The 14,925-nt window shown below is 41.0% G+C and overlaps 3 protein-coding genes across 5 annotated transcripts in view; 2 read left to right on the forward strand and 1 right to left on the reverse strand.

Annotated features, from left to right (window-relative positions):
• Window positions 1-27, reverse strand: part of LOC117961829 — a 1,567-nt gene extending 1,540 nt beyond the window's left edge. Inside the window, exon 1 of the mRNA XM_034900765.1 lies at window positions 12-27. Coding sequence (XP_034756656.1) covers window positions 12-27 — 16 coding nt within the window. The remainder of the gene's footprint in view (window positions 1-11) is intronic.
• A 2,614-nt stretch (window positions 28-2,641) lies between these two features.
• LOC117961020 lies at window positions 2,642-8,150 on the forward strand. Its single transcript, XM_034899383.1, has 9 exons — window positions 2,642-2,965; window positions 3,222-3,545; window positions 3,682-3,948; window positions 4,095-4,193; window positions 4,473-4,559; window positions 4,666-4,694; window positions 6,325-6,381; window positions 6,627-6,692; window positions 7,328-8,150. Exons 1-9 carry the CDS (start codon window positions 2,905-2,907, stop codon window positions 7,418-7,420), a joined length of 1,083 nt encoding a protein of 360 aa, XP_034755274.1. The 5' UTR covers window positions 2,642-2,904; the 3' UTR covers window positions 7,421-8,150.
• Window positions 8,151-8,413: 263 nt separating this feature from the next.
• The window catches only part of btbd9 (BTB (POZ) domain containing 9), a 19,278-nt gene continuing 12,766 nt past the window's right edge, over window positions 8,414-14,925 (forward strand). For all 3 annotated transcript variants that reach the window (XR_004660288.1, XR_004660287.1, XM_034899357.1), the window contains exons 1-9: window positions 8,414-8,597; window positions 9,005-9,214; window positions 9,426-9,789; window positions 10,179-10,446; window positions 10,604-10,823; window positions 11,585-11,704; window positions 12,986-13,095; window positions 13,346-13,535; window positions 14,523-14,630. Coding sequence is in view for 1 of the 3 variants with exons in the window: in XM_034899357.1 (XP_034755248.1) it covers window positions 9,030-9,214; window positions 9,426-9,789; window positions 10,179-10,446; window positions 10,604-10,823; window positions 11,585-11,704; window positions 12,986-13,095; window positions 13,346-13,535; window positions 14,523-14,630 (1,565 nt within the window). In the remaining 2 variants the exon portion in view is untranslated. The remainder of the gene's footprint in view (window positions 8,598-9,004; window positions 9,215-9,425; window positions 9,790-10,178; window positions 10,447-10,603; window positions 10,824-11,584; window positions 11,705-12,985; window positions 13,096-13,345; window positions 13,536-14,522; window positions 14,631-14,925) is intronic.

The raw sequence follows: 14,925 nt of genomic DNA on the forward strand, positions 1-14,925 counted from the left end.
TGATTGGTTACTGTGATGCTGTGTCATCATTGAGCATTGTGTTGTGTTTATGAGGCGTTGGATGTCATAATGTTGCATAAGTGTGTTGTTTACTGTTGTGTAATTTACGTGTTGTCTTTTGTTCTCCAGGCTGGAGGTGGAGATGATGATGAAGATGATGCAGTGACCTACAACACCGTGAAAGCTTCCTCTTCCTCTGCTGCTGCTGCAGCCTCAGCTGATCTCAGCGACCTCTACGCCACCGTCACCAAACCCAACCAATAAGAAAGCACGGTGTAGTTACAGCTGGCAGCATTAGTTATTTTACATTGTTCAGTAATACTGCTAAATGCTTTTTTTTTATTAGCTTAGGATTATTTTTGGCATCATTATTATAGCTGTAAAAAGGCTTTTAGTCCAGAAGGAGGAACTGTAGGTTAACCAGTAGCACAATGTGAAAAGGAGAAGTAATAACCTGAGATGAAAGAATATTCACATCCTTTACTGAAGTCAAAGTATCAGGGGCAGAGCGGGGGGGGGGGGGGGGGGGGGGGGGGGGGGGGGGGGGGGGGGGGGGTTGCTCTGGGGCTCCAGCCCCCAAATGTCTCTCAGAAAAATGAATGAACGTCAGTTACACTCAAGCTGTTTCCAAATGACTTGATACAAAGCTAATGAAGTCTATCAGCTCCACACAACTCTCTCTGTATCTCTCAGTATGACTATGTTCAGAGGATTGGGTCATCTAATGACACTTGAGTGAAGCTGATTACCTCTTCTGAAGAGTCCATCATGTTTTTAATTTCTCTGTGTCCTTCTTGGCTATTAGCAACTGCATGGAGGAGGGGTGGGGTTGGTGTGCGATCACGGAAGACTTGTATCACATGTTGTTGTCATTACTTACAATTCCTCATGGGGGCAACAGAAGCTACTCACTGTGGCTTTAAGCTTTTTAAATGACTTCAACTTTGTCCCTTATGGTATGTGTCCATTAGAAAGCATCATTTTCACTCTTCCCATTGATTGTCTACATGAGCAGCGGCGCAATGCCTACTGGTAGCGTGGCGACACTTTTGAGAAGCGGGGCAGCGAGTTGCTCGCTCCTCATTTGCATAAAATTGGATATGGGCTACTTTATGCTAATGGTAACTGACCACGATCTTATAATCCGACAATCGGCGATCTGAAATGAAGACAGATGGAGCAACTGCAGCTTATTTCTTGCAAAAAATGTTTGAAAGAACCTATTTCCGTAAATTATTTTCGTAAAATAAGAGACCGTTTTCCAGCCGATCCGCCCTGTTGGTCTGTTGAGAACTTTGAGAGCAGACAACGCTAAGTGAAGCGTTCGTCCAATCAGGTGCAGCCCCCGCGGCTGTAGGAGGGTGTTAACTGATAACTGCTAGTGGCTATCCCACCAAGCGTTCAATGCTGGGAAGTGGGGACCCCTGCCGTCAGAAAACACCCCAGAGAACCATCACTCCCTCTGACTGGACCGACAAACCAATGAAGAAAAAGTTCTGTTACTGGGGAAGTATTGCCGTTCTATCTGTGAACTCTACTTTAAAAAGGTTTTAGGATTAGTAATGCTGATCACGTCAAAATCCTACCCTTTGTCATGTAACTTCAAGATAGAAACATCAGACAATTAATGCCTGTTTTTGATAGCAGAGGTAAAAACGAGTCATCTTCAACATCTTCAATTCAAAATGATGAAGACCGTGGAAAACAATTAGATACAAAATAGGATGTCGCCTATAAGATGATTATTTTCCTTGGCAACTGTCACTTTTTCCCAAATGAAGTAGAGATTTTTAGGCATTCTATTATCAAATGGCATGAAAAATAGTGCACATAGCTGCCGTAAACTTGGTTTGGACTGAGCCCCGAAGGTTTAAAACGTGTGGCTCTGCCCCTGAAAGGTATGTAAGTATATCAGCTAAATGTACTTAAAGTAAAAGTATTTGTGCAGTACAACGTTCCTTTTCAGTGCTTCCTATTATATTTTTGGATTAATATTAGTGCTGCATTAGTGTGTATGTTTCATTTTAACTCCTTTATATACTGTCGGGTAGTTTTTCATCATATTCATATGTATAATGTATTGTAAAGTGGAGCATTCAGGGTCAGCCTTATGGTCCCACATTTCTATGATTTAACGTTGACACACACACACTCATTTTCTAGGATTTTTGTAGGATGATCCCACAATTCAAGGACATTTTCAAAATTAGGTCTACATTTTACCTTCAATTTAAGTCTTTGAATTTAAGCCATTTACCTTCAATTTAGGGTTAGGGTGAGGGGGATACAATCTTAACAAAGATTGGAAGATGTGGGAACATAGAGCTGTGGGAACATAGAGCTGTGAGAACATATAGCTGTGAGAACATAGAGCTGTGGGAGAGCTGTGGGAGAGCTGTGAAAACACAGAGCTGTCGAAACATAGAGCTGTGGGAACATAGAGCTATGGGAAAATAGAGCTGTGGGAACATAGAGTTGTGGTAACATAGAGCTGTGGGAGAGCTGTGGGAGAGCTGTGGTAACATAGAATTGTGGTAACATAGAGCTGTGGGAACATAGAGCTGTGGGAGCATAGAGCTGTGGGAACAATACATAAATATAACGGCTGCTTGAAACGTAAATGAGCATAATAAATGTTTGCCTTGATTAACTTACTGTCCCTTTAATGTGTCTTTATTGCTGTTCAGTTTATTTTCTATGTTTTGATGAAAGTAAATAAAGCAACAAGAATTGGCACATCCCTCATCTTGATTGAGTCACTTTAGAGAGTCCAACTGTTATTAAAGGAAGGATGAGGAAGTGACATGTTGCTGTTCAGAGGAAGTTGATAAAACATTTGTGTTTAAGAAGCAACTAGTTCAGAGACTTTCAAAAAGAAGAAGCAGAGAGAGACAGAGAGACACGATGGTTGACTTCAGATGGACTAAAACCTCTTTATTCCTGATCCTGGTGCTTCAGTTTACAGGTAAGAATGTATAACATGAATATGAATAATTTAAACATTGATAATGGTCATTTATTAATACAATTACTTTATTACCTAATCTTCATATAACCAAGACAGAGAAGTAGTGGTTGTTTTCCAGTAAAGTGAATCAACGTGAAGCCACGATGAAGCAGAAATGCTTATTTTTGTTTCATCAAACATTTTCTTCACAGTGACTTTAATTATCATGTTTTTACTTCTCTTTAATATCTAAATTTTACTGTCATCTTCTCAGCGGCAGCAACCAGACCATATATGAGCTTCTCCGCAGTCAGAGTCGGAGATGAAGTCACTTTGCCTTGTCACACACCCAATCAGGCTTGTGACAGTCCTAAGTGGATCTTCACTGATTCAAGCCGCACAGCAACTGTAGATCTGGTTCGTGATGGGAGGATTGTTGAAAAAGCCAAAGCTAAGTCAGACCGACTGAGTGTTACAGAGAACTGTTCTCTGGTTATAAAGAAGGTCACAGAGGAGGATGCTGGTCATTATGGATGTGTAGAGTTTAGATTACGACAACAAGCTCCAGACACTGTTGTTATTCTGTCTGTTGTTACCAGTGAGTATTTACATCATAATGTTTTTTAACTTTTTCAGTAGAACAACATACTGTAACATTTCAATAATTATGATCACTTATCATAATTATTATTACTCTTGTTGTCTTTCTCTCCCGATATCTCCATCTTCACCAGTGACTGAACATCAGGACAGTGATGAGGTGACGTTACGCTGCTCTGTGTCCACATATGGACCATGTAGACACACAGTGAAGTGGCTGTTTAAGAGTCATGATGTGGATAAAGATCATAAAGATTTGAGGACATCCCAGTCTCCCTGCTACACCTCTGTGACCTTTCCTACTTCTCATTTTAGTTACACATCAAGGTATCAGATCTTTAGGTGTGAAGTGACTGAAGGAGACAAAGTGCAGGAGTTTCCCTTCAGCCCTCAGTCCTCAGGTGAGAAACCAGCTGAGAACATGCTGAGCTGTTTAAAGTCACTTCCAACTGATGAGAATAAATACCTAAAATATTAGATTATCTCATGGATTTGAAGTTTTATTGTTACATCGTAACAGTGTGTTGAGCCGTGTTCATCTGTTTAGGTGGGGTCACAACAACAACAACAACAGAATCAACAGAATCATTAACAACTGAGAGCAGCATTACATCAGGAACCAATGATGCTTCACCAGGACAACAAGGTATGACTCAACATGGTGACGTATCTTTGTGTTAAATCTCAGCTGCGAAATGAAGTTGAAAGCTTTGTAAGAACTGTGTGGCTGGAATTTGATTTGTTTGACTTGTTGCAGATTGAGTTTTTATGGCAGTCAGTATTGTACCAATAGTCATTTGATTTGGTTTAAATTCTAAATTGAATGTTTAAAGATTGACATAAATTGACTCTAATAGCTGCATAATTTTTAATAGAGCAAAAACCTGCAGTCAAAATGATTTAAATATTTCTAATATCTTGGCAGGTGTGTTGGTGTACATCATGGAGGCTTTGGTTTTAGTAGCTCTCTTAATAACCATTGTGGCTGTCATCAGTTGGAAGAAAATGAAAGGTGAGAGAAAAGTTTAAATCATTTTTAAAAAGCAGGACGTTTAAAAAAAACAACTAGATTTTCTTTGTACAAGCGTACAGGTCAACCCCCTAATTTGTCTTTACAGGAAACACAACACGGGAGAATGACAATGTTGTGAGTTTAAAATCTATTCTTCACTATACATTTGAATTCTAAAGCTGAGAAAGGATAAGATTAGATGAACTGCGGGGAGGCTGGGGGCGGTTGTAGCAACCTTTGGTTTGGATGCCATTAGTCAAAAACCTACAACGTGTATCTATCTTCTACTTGTTCACAGTCCCTGAATGTCTTTTCAACCAATGTTGATGTCCGAATATGCATTGAAACACTAGAAGTCTGCCCACTTCTGGGGCTAATCGTAACAGCATGCGCAATACCTTCATATTAATACCAAGGACTACAATAAACTCTCTAAAGTATTGGGATATAGTTCAAACAATGTAACATATATTCAAAAGATAACTGATAACTGATAACTTTACCCTAAAAAAAAAAACATGTAGATTGTCTTGTTGTGATTATGCTTGAACTGTATTCTTATTTTAGTTTTTTTATGCTTCATTCTAATATCTACTGTATGCTCATCTTTTTATATTTTTCTTCTACCATAAAGGTCCATTGTGTAGGAATTTATCTCGTCTAGCTTTGAGATCATAAATCAAAATCAACTCTCTCGCGCCACAAAGTTCAAAGTTACAACTACGGTGGCCTTCACGCTTCAAAAAGCCGCCCGCTTGCTCTTTTCAATATCTTTTTTCTTTTTCTGGGTGAAGAAGAAGAAGACTCCTGTTCCTGAAACTTGGATTTTGAATACATGTGTTCCTCCATGTTTCCTTCTTCAAACTTACCCGCAACGGTACCAGTTAACAGTATTAGCAGCACCTGTGAGTTTATCATGAGTCAGCCAAAACGCGAAAGGCGGAGCAGGATGTCCTGTATTTCAAGATGGCGCATGAACATGGAACGTCTACCCCAGTTCATGCAAATGGAAATGTACAATTTTAGGCCAATAGGAATACTTGGAATTGGTGGTGGTGGTAAATATTCATGAAAAGGACAAGTTAATGACAGGCAACACAGATTTTGATAATGAACAATTAACACATTACACATTAAACACTGGACCTTTAAAGAACTCTGAGTTCACGCGTAATGAAAGATGCTTTGTAAATAAAATTGCCATTGCCATATTGAACAAATAATTTCCGTTTATTTAAATGGTATGCTAGTATATCGTCAAGTCTGAGACATCAGTTTGTCCGTTGGCAGGCAGGGAGGGATCATCACAGACCCTGGGCATGTTTTTCATGGTTGTGTCTCGTTTCTGATTGGTGCAATTTGAGATGTTACATCGCCCCTGGTCTCCCCTTCTGACTGTGTTGTATTACAGTAAAAGAAATATGTTTTATGTCTATTGTAAAAACTAAGTGATTGCGGCAGCAAAAGTCAAAGAGGTGAATGTAAGATAAAGTTAAATGTGTCCCAAAGCTATTTTTTGCTTTGCTAATTGAGCCATAAACAACATAACAGTTACTAAAGTGACAACTGAGTTTAATCAACTCCTCTCTGACACAGAGTCAACCAAAACTGAACATTATCAGCTTCAGAGATGTTTGTAGTTTGTGGTTGTCTGGGATTGCATATCAAGTAAAATTGAATTCATTCACTGGGTGAAGTTGTAGATTTGATAATGTTTGGACACTCCCACGTAAGATGCTTTTCATGCAACATGCTTTTTGTCCAGGGGCGGACCTCAAACTCTGCAGCATCTCAGTCTGCCCCAGAAACCAGTCAAAACACGGTGAGATCACACACACACAACACCCAGTACAGTTACAACCAACATGTGTGTCTTACACAAGAGTCTTGAGAGGTTGAGAATGTGCAAGAAAGCCTAAAAAAAGGGAAGTTAGATGATGCAACTGTACTTCACCAGAAGAGAACATGGGTGTAATCCCAGAAGTCAAACCACAATGAAAAGATTACTAGTCATGTTACAGTATGTTTAAATCACAGAGCAGCCTTTATGTTGTCTCCTCTGTGCAGGCTGATCCTGAAGGTGGTGTTTCCTACGCCTCCATCAGCCACACCAACAAGACCAGCAGAGCCCAGGTCAGCTGCTGATTGGTTTTACTTGTGCTGTTAGTGAAGAAGAAAGAAATCTCACTTTGCTTTTGCATTGTGTTAACTGTGTCTCAGTGTGTGCTGTGTTTGATTGTGTTCTAACATGCTGTGTTGTAAAGTGTGGTGATGATCTTTTGTGTGTTGTGTTTTACAGTTGAATAGCATTATCTGTCATCTTTTACAGTGTCATAGTGTGTTTATGGACTTTTTTCATAGCACACATTTTGACCTGTCATAGTAGGAAAAGCACAGCTGAAAGTGATGATCGAATTGTTTTTATTGCGCAGGTTTTATTTTTACTTGTGTTATAATGTTATGTTTCTTTTTGTATTTTTGTATTTTTCTGTACAGCACTTTGGTCAACTTTTTTTTTTTTTTTTAAGTGCTTAACAAATAAAGTTGAATTGGAAATAAAGTTGGAACGATGGCTCAAGTCCATCAAGGGTCCCAGTGAGCCAGGGCCTCTCCTAAGTGGAATGCAGCCATCATCGATGGATTTGATGGTTTTGTGTGCTTTTCCTACTACGACATGTCAAAATGTCTGTCGTGAAAAAGGTCTAATGTGTTGGGTACCGCCGTGCCATATTCTGTTGTGTAACTCATATTGCGCCGTTTCCTTCCAGGTTCGACGTAAAAACGATGACGAAGCAGTGACCTACACAACCGTGAAAGCTTCCTCGACTGATCCCAGTGAACTCTACGCTACCATCAACTAATCTGTCTAATCTGGCATCAGATATTTGCTAGTCTCTGATGGGTGATTGTAGAAATCTTCCTAGTCAGAAGGGAGTGAAGCAGGTTAACTAGTGTCGCCATGTAGAAAAGGGAAATAGTAATTTAACAAGTATGTACTGTATGAGGTGCTTAAAAAGCAAATGAGTATGAGCATAAGTAACATATGATACATTATGCTTGATGAACTTGCTGTAATGAACTTTATTGTGCTCAGTGATGGATGTGCTGATCTAATGCTTGTCTTATACTACATGTATTGCCTGTAATAATTTAATATGCAACAATTTATCAAGGGCAAGCAATTGTACTGATTGTGTCATGCTATTTTTTATTTTCACATTTGTTTCTGTTTAATTGTATCTTTTTTTGTTTCACGTACAACAATTTGACCATTTATGCTTTGGATACTTTATTAAAACATTTTATAATATTTTATTCAAAGCATCCTGTAAAAGGGGAGGATGTGAAATGACTTATTAAATAACTGAATAAGTGAAACTGGAAATCCAAACGTAAATGTGATTTAAATCAATCACAAATTAACATTAAGGAAGTTAAGCACTTAAAAAGGAGAGAGAATGAAAAAGGAAGAGTCACTATGAGGAAGTGACACCTTACTAATCACAGAAAGTAGTAGGCTATGTAGTAGCATGAATTTCTCTCTATTAATGTATGATGATCTCTTAATAGAACAATAATGTATGTTTTTTCTTTGTCAATTGACAATAAATGTTGCTTTCCGCTAACGTTTTGGAGGAAAAGTATTTATTTTTAAAGATTTTTAAAATATTAATCTGCAAAGTAACTATATCAAGGGGCCTACTATAGGCTGCAATACTTCTTAATAGTACTTGGAGTGCAGTAGGCCTACTTTTAAACTACTTTCTACTAGCGCAAAAGATTGCAAAGCCCTTTGGTGCCGCTTGGTTGGAAGGGGACCTTTATTTTGAAAAGTATTTCTCGAACCGGAAGAGCCTGTCCGTTGACCCAGAGTTTGTTTCCGTTGTTGGTGTAATGTTAGAAGGGTTGTGAATCTGGTGCTGAATTTTGTTACACAGTGGAGTGACACCGTTTTTATACGGTCTATGGTGACAAACAACGACTGTACTTTTTGAAAATCATCTTTATTTAAACATAGGAGTGACTGCGAGCTGCTCGGTAAGTTTAAAACGCAGAATGAACAGAGAAAAGCAAACGTTAGGTCGCTGTTAGCTAGCTAGCTAGCTAGCTAAGCTAACGTTTGCTCGGGTGTCAAATGTCGGCTGTAAACAAGAAAGCTAGCTAGACGTCTAGCTAAGCTAGCTAGCTCTCGCTAACACAGTATGTATAACTTGTTCATGTCGTTGTTTCGCTGATATATGGACAACAAAGACTTTACGTTACAAATACCAGGGTTTGTAGCGTGATGTTAGCTTCCTACATTTTAAACTACATGTTAGCTTAGCTTACGCCTGCTGTTTAGATTTCATGCCATTGAAGTTAGCATTGACGTACAGCTAGCAATGTGTTGTTAGCCAACCCCTCGGCTGTGCCCATGTTTTACATTTAGTTTACTCCTGTGTTAGATGTGAGTCTTAGCAGCCGTCGACCATGAGTAACAGCCACCCTCTGCGTCCACTGGCCTCGGTGTCGGAGATCGACCACATCCACTTGTTGTCGGAGCAGCTGGGAGCCCTGGTGCTTGGCGAGGAGTACAGCGATGTTACCTTCGTCGTGGAGGGGAAGCGGTTCCCGGCGCACCGCGTCATCCTGGCAGCTCGCTGTCACTACTTCAGGTAGGTGTAAACCTATGGCTGCAGTCACTTGTGTACTTCTGTCAATTCTCCCAATCCCTTGTTAAACTCCTCGTTATAAACACATTTGTTTATGAGACTTGTAACAGCTGGTTGTGACTGTCCAAAGCTAAATCAGTGGAGAAATTAAGGAAAAAAATGGTGGTTACTGAAAAACATATATAACAAGTTTTGTTTTTTCTGGTCCTTTTAGGGCCCTGCTGTATGGTGGGATGAAAGAGTCCCAGCCCCAGGCAGAGGTGAGTTTAGAGGAGACGCGGGCTGAAGCCTTTTCGATGCTGCTACACTACCTGTACACGGGCCGGGCCAGCCTCAGCTCTGCCCGGGAAGAGGTGCTGCTGGACTTCTTGGGCCTGGCTCACCGCTACGGCCTCCAGCCACTGGAGGACTCCACCTCAGAGTTCCTTAGGACCATCCTGCACACCAACAACGTCTGTCTGGTTTTTGATGTGGCCAGTCTGTACTCTCTGAGCACGCTCAGTGCGGCATGCTGTGCCTATATGGACAGACACGCACCTGAAGTGTTGAATTCTGACGGCTTTCTCTTGCTCTCCAAGGTAAGAAGTCGCAAGATTACAGAATGGCGCATGCAGAGTTGTAATCAGAATTGCATCTGGTTCTTTAGGGAGCCTTTATTATATTAGAATGATCTGTGCAGAAAAACAGAGATCAGCCTTTAATGCAGGTGTGTATGAAACCCCAGCCTCTTAAGACACAGCGAATTTCACTTGATGTAACTTCAGCTAAGCTAGTGACACAGAAACAGCCACATAAACATGAATAATTCACACTTGAAATGGTCAGAGCCTAAAGTAATGTCTTGAAAGTCCCTATTTGTCTGTCCAACAGTAAAAAATGAAATACAGGAAAATAAGGAAGTACTTATAACTAACAAAACTGTGATCACCAAATATATGGTATTTCGACATGTCACCTGTTTTTGCAGACTGCTCTGCTGACTGTGTTAAGGCGGGACTCGTTTGCTGCCAGTGAGAAGGAGATCTTCCAGGCCCTGAGCCGTTGGTGCCGGCAGCACGAGGAGGGAGTCGACACCCAGGAAGTGATGTCAGCAGTGCGGCTTCCGCTCATGACTCTGACGGAGATGCTGAATGTGGTGCGACCGTCCGGCCTGCTGAGCCCAGATGACCTGCTGGATGCCATCAAGACCCGCTCTGAGAGCCGCAACATGGACCTTAACTACCGTGGCATGCTCAGTCAGTGCTCTTACTCCTCCGTCTGCTTACTGCTATTAACTATTAGAAATCATATCAATTATCAAATATTTAGTTGCCTTGTTTTTCATTTATTACCTGTGTATTTCATCTATTCATTTGCACATATTTTTTTTTTCTTTTTCTTCTTGGGCTTCAGTCCCAGAGGAGAACATTGCCACCATGAAGTATGGAGCTCAGGTGGTGAAAGGCGAGCTGAAGTCTGCGCTTCTGGACGGAGACACTCAGAACTACGACCTGGACCACGGCTTCTCCAGACATCCCATCGAGGATGACTGCCGTGCCGGGATCCAGGTCAAACTGGGCCAGTCGTCCATCATCAACCACATCCGCTTGCTGCTGTGGGACAGAGACAGTCGGTAAGACAGGCTTGTCTCACTCTGTTAAAACAAACCAAAAGGAAGTGACAAACTGTCTTAGCAAGGTGATAAGAGGGTGTATCTGTTTTGTGTGTGTATTAATTCTTAATCTGAGATTGAGTGCCAGTTCACCTGTCTGGGTGGCTCAGACATACTTTCCGCATACCGAGGACCGCTGCAGACTGCTCCAGTCGCACAGCCACAATGTAGCATACACTGATGTAGCATACACTGATGTAGCATACACTGATGTAGCATACACTGATGTAGCATGCACTGATGTAGCATACACTGATGTAACATACACTGATGTAGCATGCACTGATGTAGCATACACTGATGTAGCATGCACTGATGTGGACATATGCAACCACTTTCTAGGAAACAATGGCACGTCCGCCCGGACCGGCACAAGTCTGCAGCAGACTGCTGAGCCTGGCACACTCTGTGTTCTGGATGACCGATTTGCGTCTGTGTGCTGTTGAGAACCCGTGTTTGGGACTCCTTTAAGACTTTCTCTTGTCGAGGAAATGTTCTTATAGGCTTGTAATTTGAACGTGGATATGCTGTTTTTGATGATCCGGGCACTTTTTTTAAGAAACTAAGTTCTTAAGTATGTTGATTCTTACATTTAAAGTGTTTGTGTTTTTGTGTCATATAGTTTCTGCTTTTTATTTGACCTCATTACACTCCCTTTATATCATGGCACACTGAGTTTGAGTTTGTGTATTGAATTCTAATGCCATTATTGATTATTTAAGGTCCTATTCCTACTACATCGAGGTATCTATGGACGAGCTGGACTGGGTGCGTGTTGTGGACCATTCAAAGTACCTCTGCCGCTCTTGGCAGGAACTCTTCTTCACGCCGCGAGTTTGCAGGTAAACTAAACAAGTCTATTTGGCTCCCTGTTTAGTTAATAACCCTTTGCCTGAGCTGTTGTGGAAAAGTTGACTTTGTAGCATTTCGTGCATGTTCACCCTGCTGATTTACAAGAAACCAGCATTCCTAAACAAGAAACACATGTACTCAAAAGAAGTTCTGCCAGGTGGCAGAAACCAAAGGCTGGAGATGTTGGTGGCAGGACAAGTCAAAACAAATCCCCGTCATTTTTGCCAAGCACAAAGGGCTCGTCTGGGCTCTTTGCCATAACTTGCCTTAGCCTGGCAAACATAGCAATAAGTTTGTTTTGAGGTTGTTGCCTGTAGATGATTTGGATTATATTGTCAGTGTTTCTAACCACGCTGGCGTTAGCTCGGCAGAGGACAAAGAAGCATATTTTCAAACATTTCAGTACAGCCTTGTTTTCACCTTGTTCAATCAAAGTTGAGGTTGGAGACACTTCAGATTTGAGATAATGTGTTGGGTGCATGCTAGGTTTGAGATAAGAGTGTGTGTGTGTAAACTTCCAAATGGATGTAAGACAATATGTCTCAAGCTTGCCCAAAAGCATGCATGAAATAATGGGGCTGCACGTCATACTTACACAACCAACCACCTCTAGACGCACCTATCCAACTTTTTCACTCCCTATACCAATATCTGGGCTTTGGGTATCAGCAGATAATGAGTACCGATCTGATACCACAGTTTAATTATTAATAAGCTGTATTACTCACTGTGTGGAAGTTACTAGGATCATTTGTTTAGGTGTATGGCAGCATCAGGCTTGACATGGCTTTCCTAACTTTGTAAAACAAAATGTAACAAATTAATACAGATATACATTTGCTGAATTATTTTTTAATTAAAAAAATAGATTTTGCACAGCAACTAAGTAAAACATCTTCAGTGTTACCAGGAATAACTATTTTAAATCTAAATCTTTTAAATGCAGCAAGCAATTGGGCAAATTCTAAACCGGTATTAAAATGATATTGTTTGTATATAAACATAGAATTGAGTAGAACAGGCCCATTGTCACAATAGCCGATCCAGCTGTTTCTGTCCGTATCAGCACGAGATTCCATATTAGTATCGGTGCATCCCTACAAACAGACAACTACCCACTCAATATTCTACTTTCAAAGAATTGTGTTTGACCCAAAAACAATTACAGGTATACAACAAACAGTTGTCAGTTCATTAGGTACACTAGCTAAAACTAACACAAACGTCTTGCAATAAATGCTGCCTTCATGACGTTGCTCTTTGTGTCTCAGGTACATTCGCATTGTGGGAACACACAACACCGTCAACAAAGTCTTCCACCTCGTAGCTTTTGAATGCATGTTCACCAACCGCTCATTTACCCTGGAAAATGGCCTTTTGGGTAAGTTGCAGACACAGAAACTTTACTTTAAAAGTTTCAAACATTCAATTTACAACATTTGTCTTATAGTTCTTCCCTGCTTTACTCTGGGTTGCTTGTAAATTCTGATATAGTAAGTTTAAGTGTACTCTTTGTTTATCTGTGTTTTGTTCAGGCTAAAAGCAGCAAGCTAGATTTCTTAAATACAAACAAGTGCAGATCTAAACAAAACAAGTCTATAACCCTAACCCTGCACCCTTAATGTCTGCAGTGCCCAGTGAGAACGTGGCGACCATTGCATCGTGTGCCAGTGTCATTGAAGGTGTGAGCCGTAGCAGGAATGCCTTGCTCAACGGCGACACACGCAACTACGACTGGGACTCCGGCTACACCTGCCATCAGCTGGGCTCTGGGGCAATCGTCATCCAGCTGGCTCAGCCCTACTCCATTGGATCCTTAAGGTATACATCTGGCCACATCCTTGACTCTATTGAGTACGGTACAAAAACTCATGAGCTCACATTGCAGTTAATTTGAAGCTACAGCCTGAAAAAGCGTTGACATCTTGTATAAAATGATCATAAATATGGCTGGGTTTAGAAAGAAATCTATTTTTTCCGATTCAAATCAATCTTAATTTGAGTGATCTGATATTGATTAATGAAATCTCAAAAATTATCTTTTAAAGCTAAGAGACCGGCAACAATACTGTCCTAAAGGTTTAGTGCGTGATGCTTTGGTTGATATTTAAACTTGACTACCAAACAAATACAACCCCCCTTCAAAAGCTCTGCCTCCCCGGATTCATTGCCAGATAACTACTGGCGGGCCGGCACATTCACATGCTGCCTGCTTCCTCTCCTCCCCCTACCATCAACTGTGGCTGCATGTTGCCGCTATGCTGTCATGCTCATGCACTCCTTTCTGTTTGTTGCCCATTTCCACAGCCAGTTTAACTGATGCTATTAAGTGATTACGCCGCGCATATTCTTATTTCTATCCGTTATTAAAAGTTAAAATTAAAATTTTCTCGCTGCTCCGCCGATCCCCAGAGCAGCATGGTCACTGGGAGAGTCCGAAACAGTCTGACTCTGAATATTTCCTCTTTAACCTCTTTAAGAGGCGCCAAATCTTTCTCTATGCAGTGAATGAGCGTGAGGGAGCGAGACTATAGAGTTTCACTTTATGCGTTAATGTAACTGCTCGGGGATCAATTCTTAATGTAAACATTAAAACATTTATCATTGCGACAGGTTAAGGTTCCTTGTACAATTTACAGCATCCCTTCTCTGAGAATCTCTTTCATAGCATGACAAAATTGGCATTGTAGCTGAAATATCCCTAATTAAATCAATATTGAATAGAATCAGGACCCTGTGAAGACCATTAGGTTCAATACAGGCATATAGTGTTAATTGTCAGTTCCTTAATGTCCTCTCCCTGTTCAGGCTGCTGCTGTGGGACTGTGACGAGCGCTCCTACAGTTATTACATTGAAGTCTCCACCAACCAGCAGCAGTGGACCAAGGTGGTCGACCGCACCAGGGTACCATGTCGGTGAGGCTCCCATTTCCTCTTCTGTCACTTCCTTCCTTTACCACACGGTTGCTTTTTCCTGTTAGCTTATTCCTTGCACACAGGTGTCCTGTTCATATGTCAAACCTAGGATGTAGATATCTAGAAGAACTGACACTATACGTGTTAATCCCTGAAGGCTGAGGCTACGGACAAGAGCCCGACCGATATGGATATTTGGTTATTTAAAAATCCGATATGCCGATATACACTCACCGGCCACTTTATTAGGTACACCTGTCCAACTGCTCGTTAACACTTAATTTCTAAGCAGCCA

The sequence above is a fragment of the Etheostoma cragini genome, chromosome 18, assembly GCF_013103735.1.
Source record: "Etheostoma cragini isolate CJK2018 chromosome 18, CSU_Ecrag_1.0, whole genome shotgun sequence".
Lineage (NCBI taxonomy): Eukaryota > Metazoa > Chordata > Actinopteri > Perciformes > Percidae > Etheostoma > Etheostoma cragini.

What these genes read in the sequence shown, in the direction of transcription:
- LOC117961020 (XM_034899383.1), top strand. Translation starts at nt 2,905, where the DNA reads ATGGTTGACTTCAGATGGACTAAAACCTCTTTATTCCTGATCCTGGTG. An exon ending in CCTGGTGCTTCAGTTTACAG is followed by an intron (nt 2,966 to 3,221) that starts GTAAGAATGTAT and finishes TCATCTTCTCAG; the next exon opens with CGGCAGCAACCAGACCATAT. An exon ending in CACGGGAGAATGACAATGTT is followed by an intron (nt 4,695 to 6,324) that starts GTGAGTTTAAAA and finishes CTTTTTGTCCAG; the next exon opens with GGGCGGACCTCAAACTCTGC.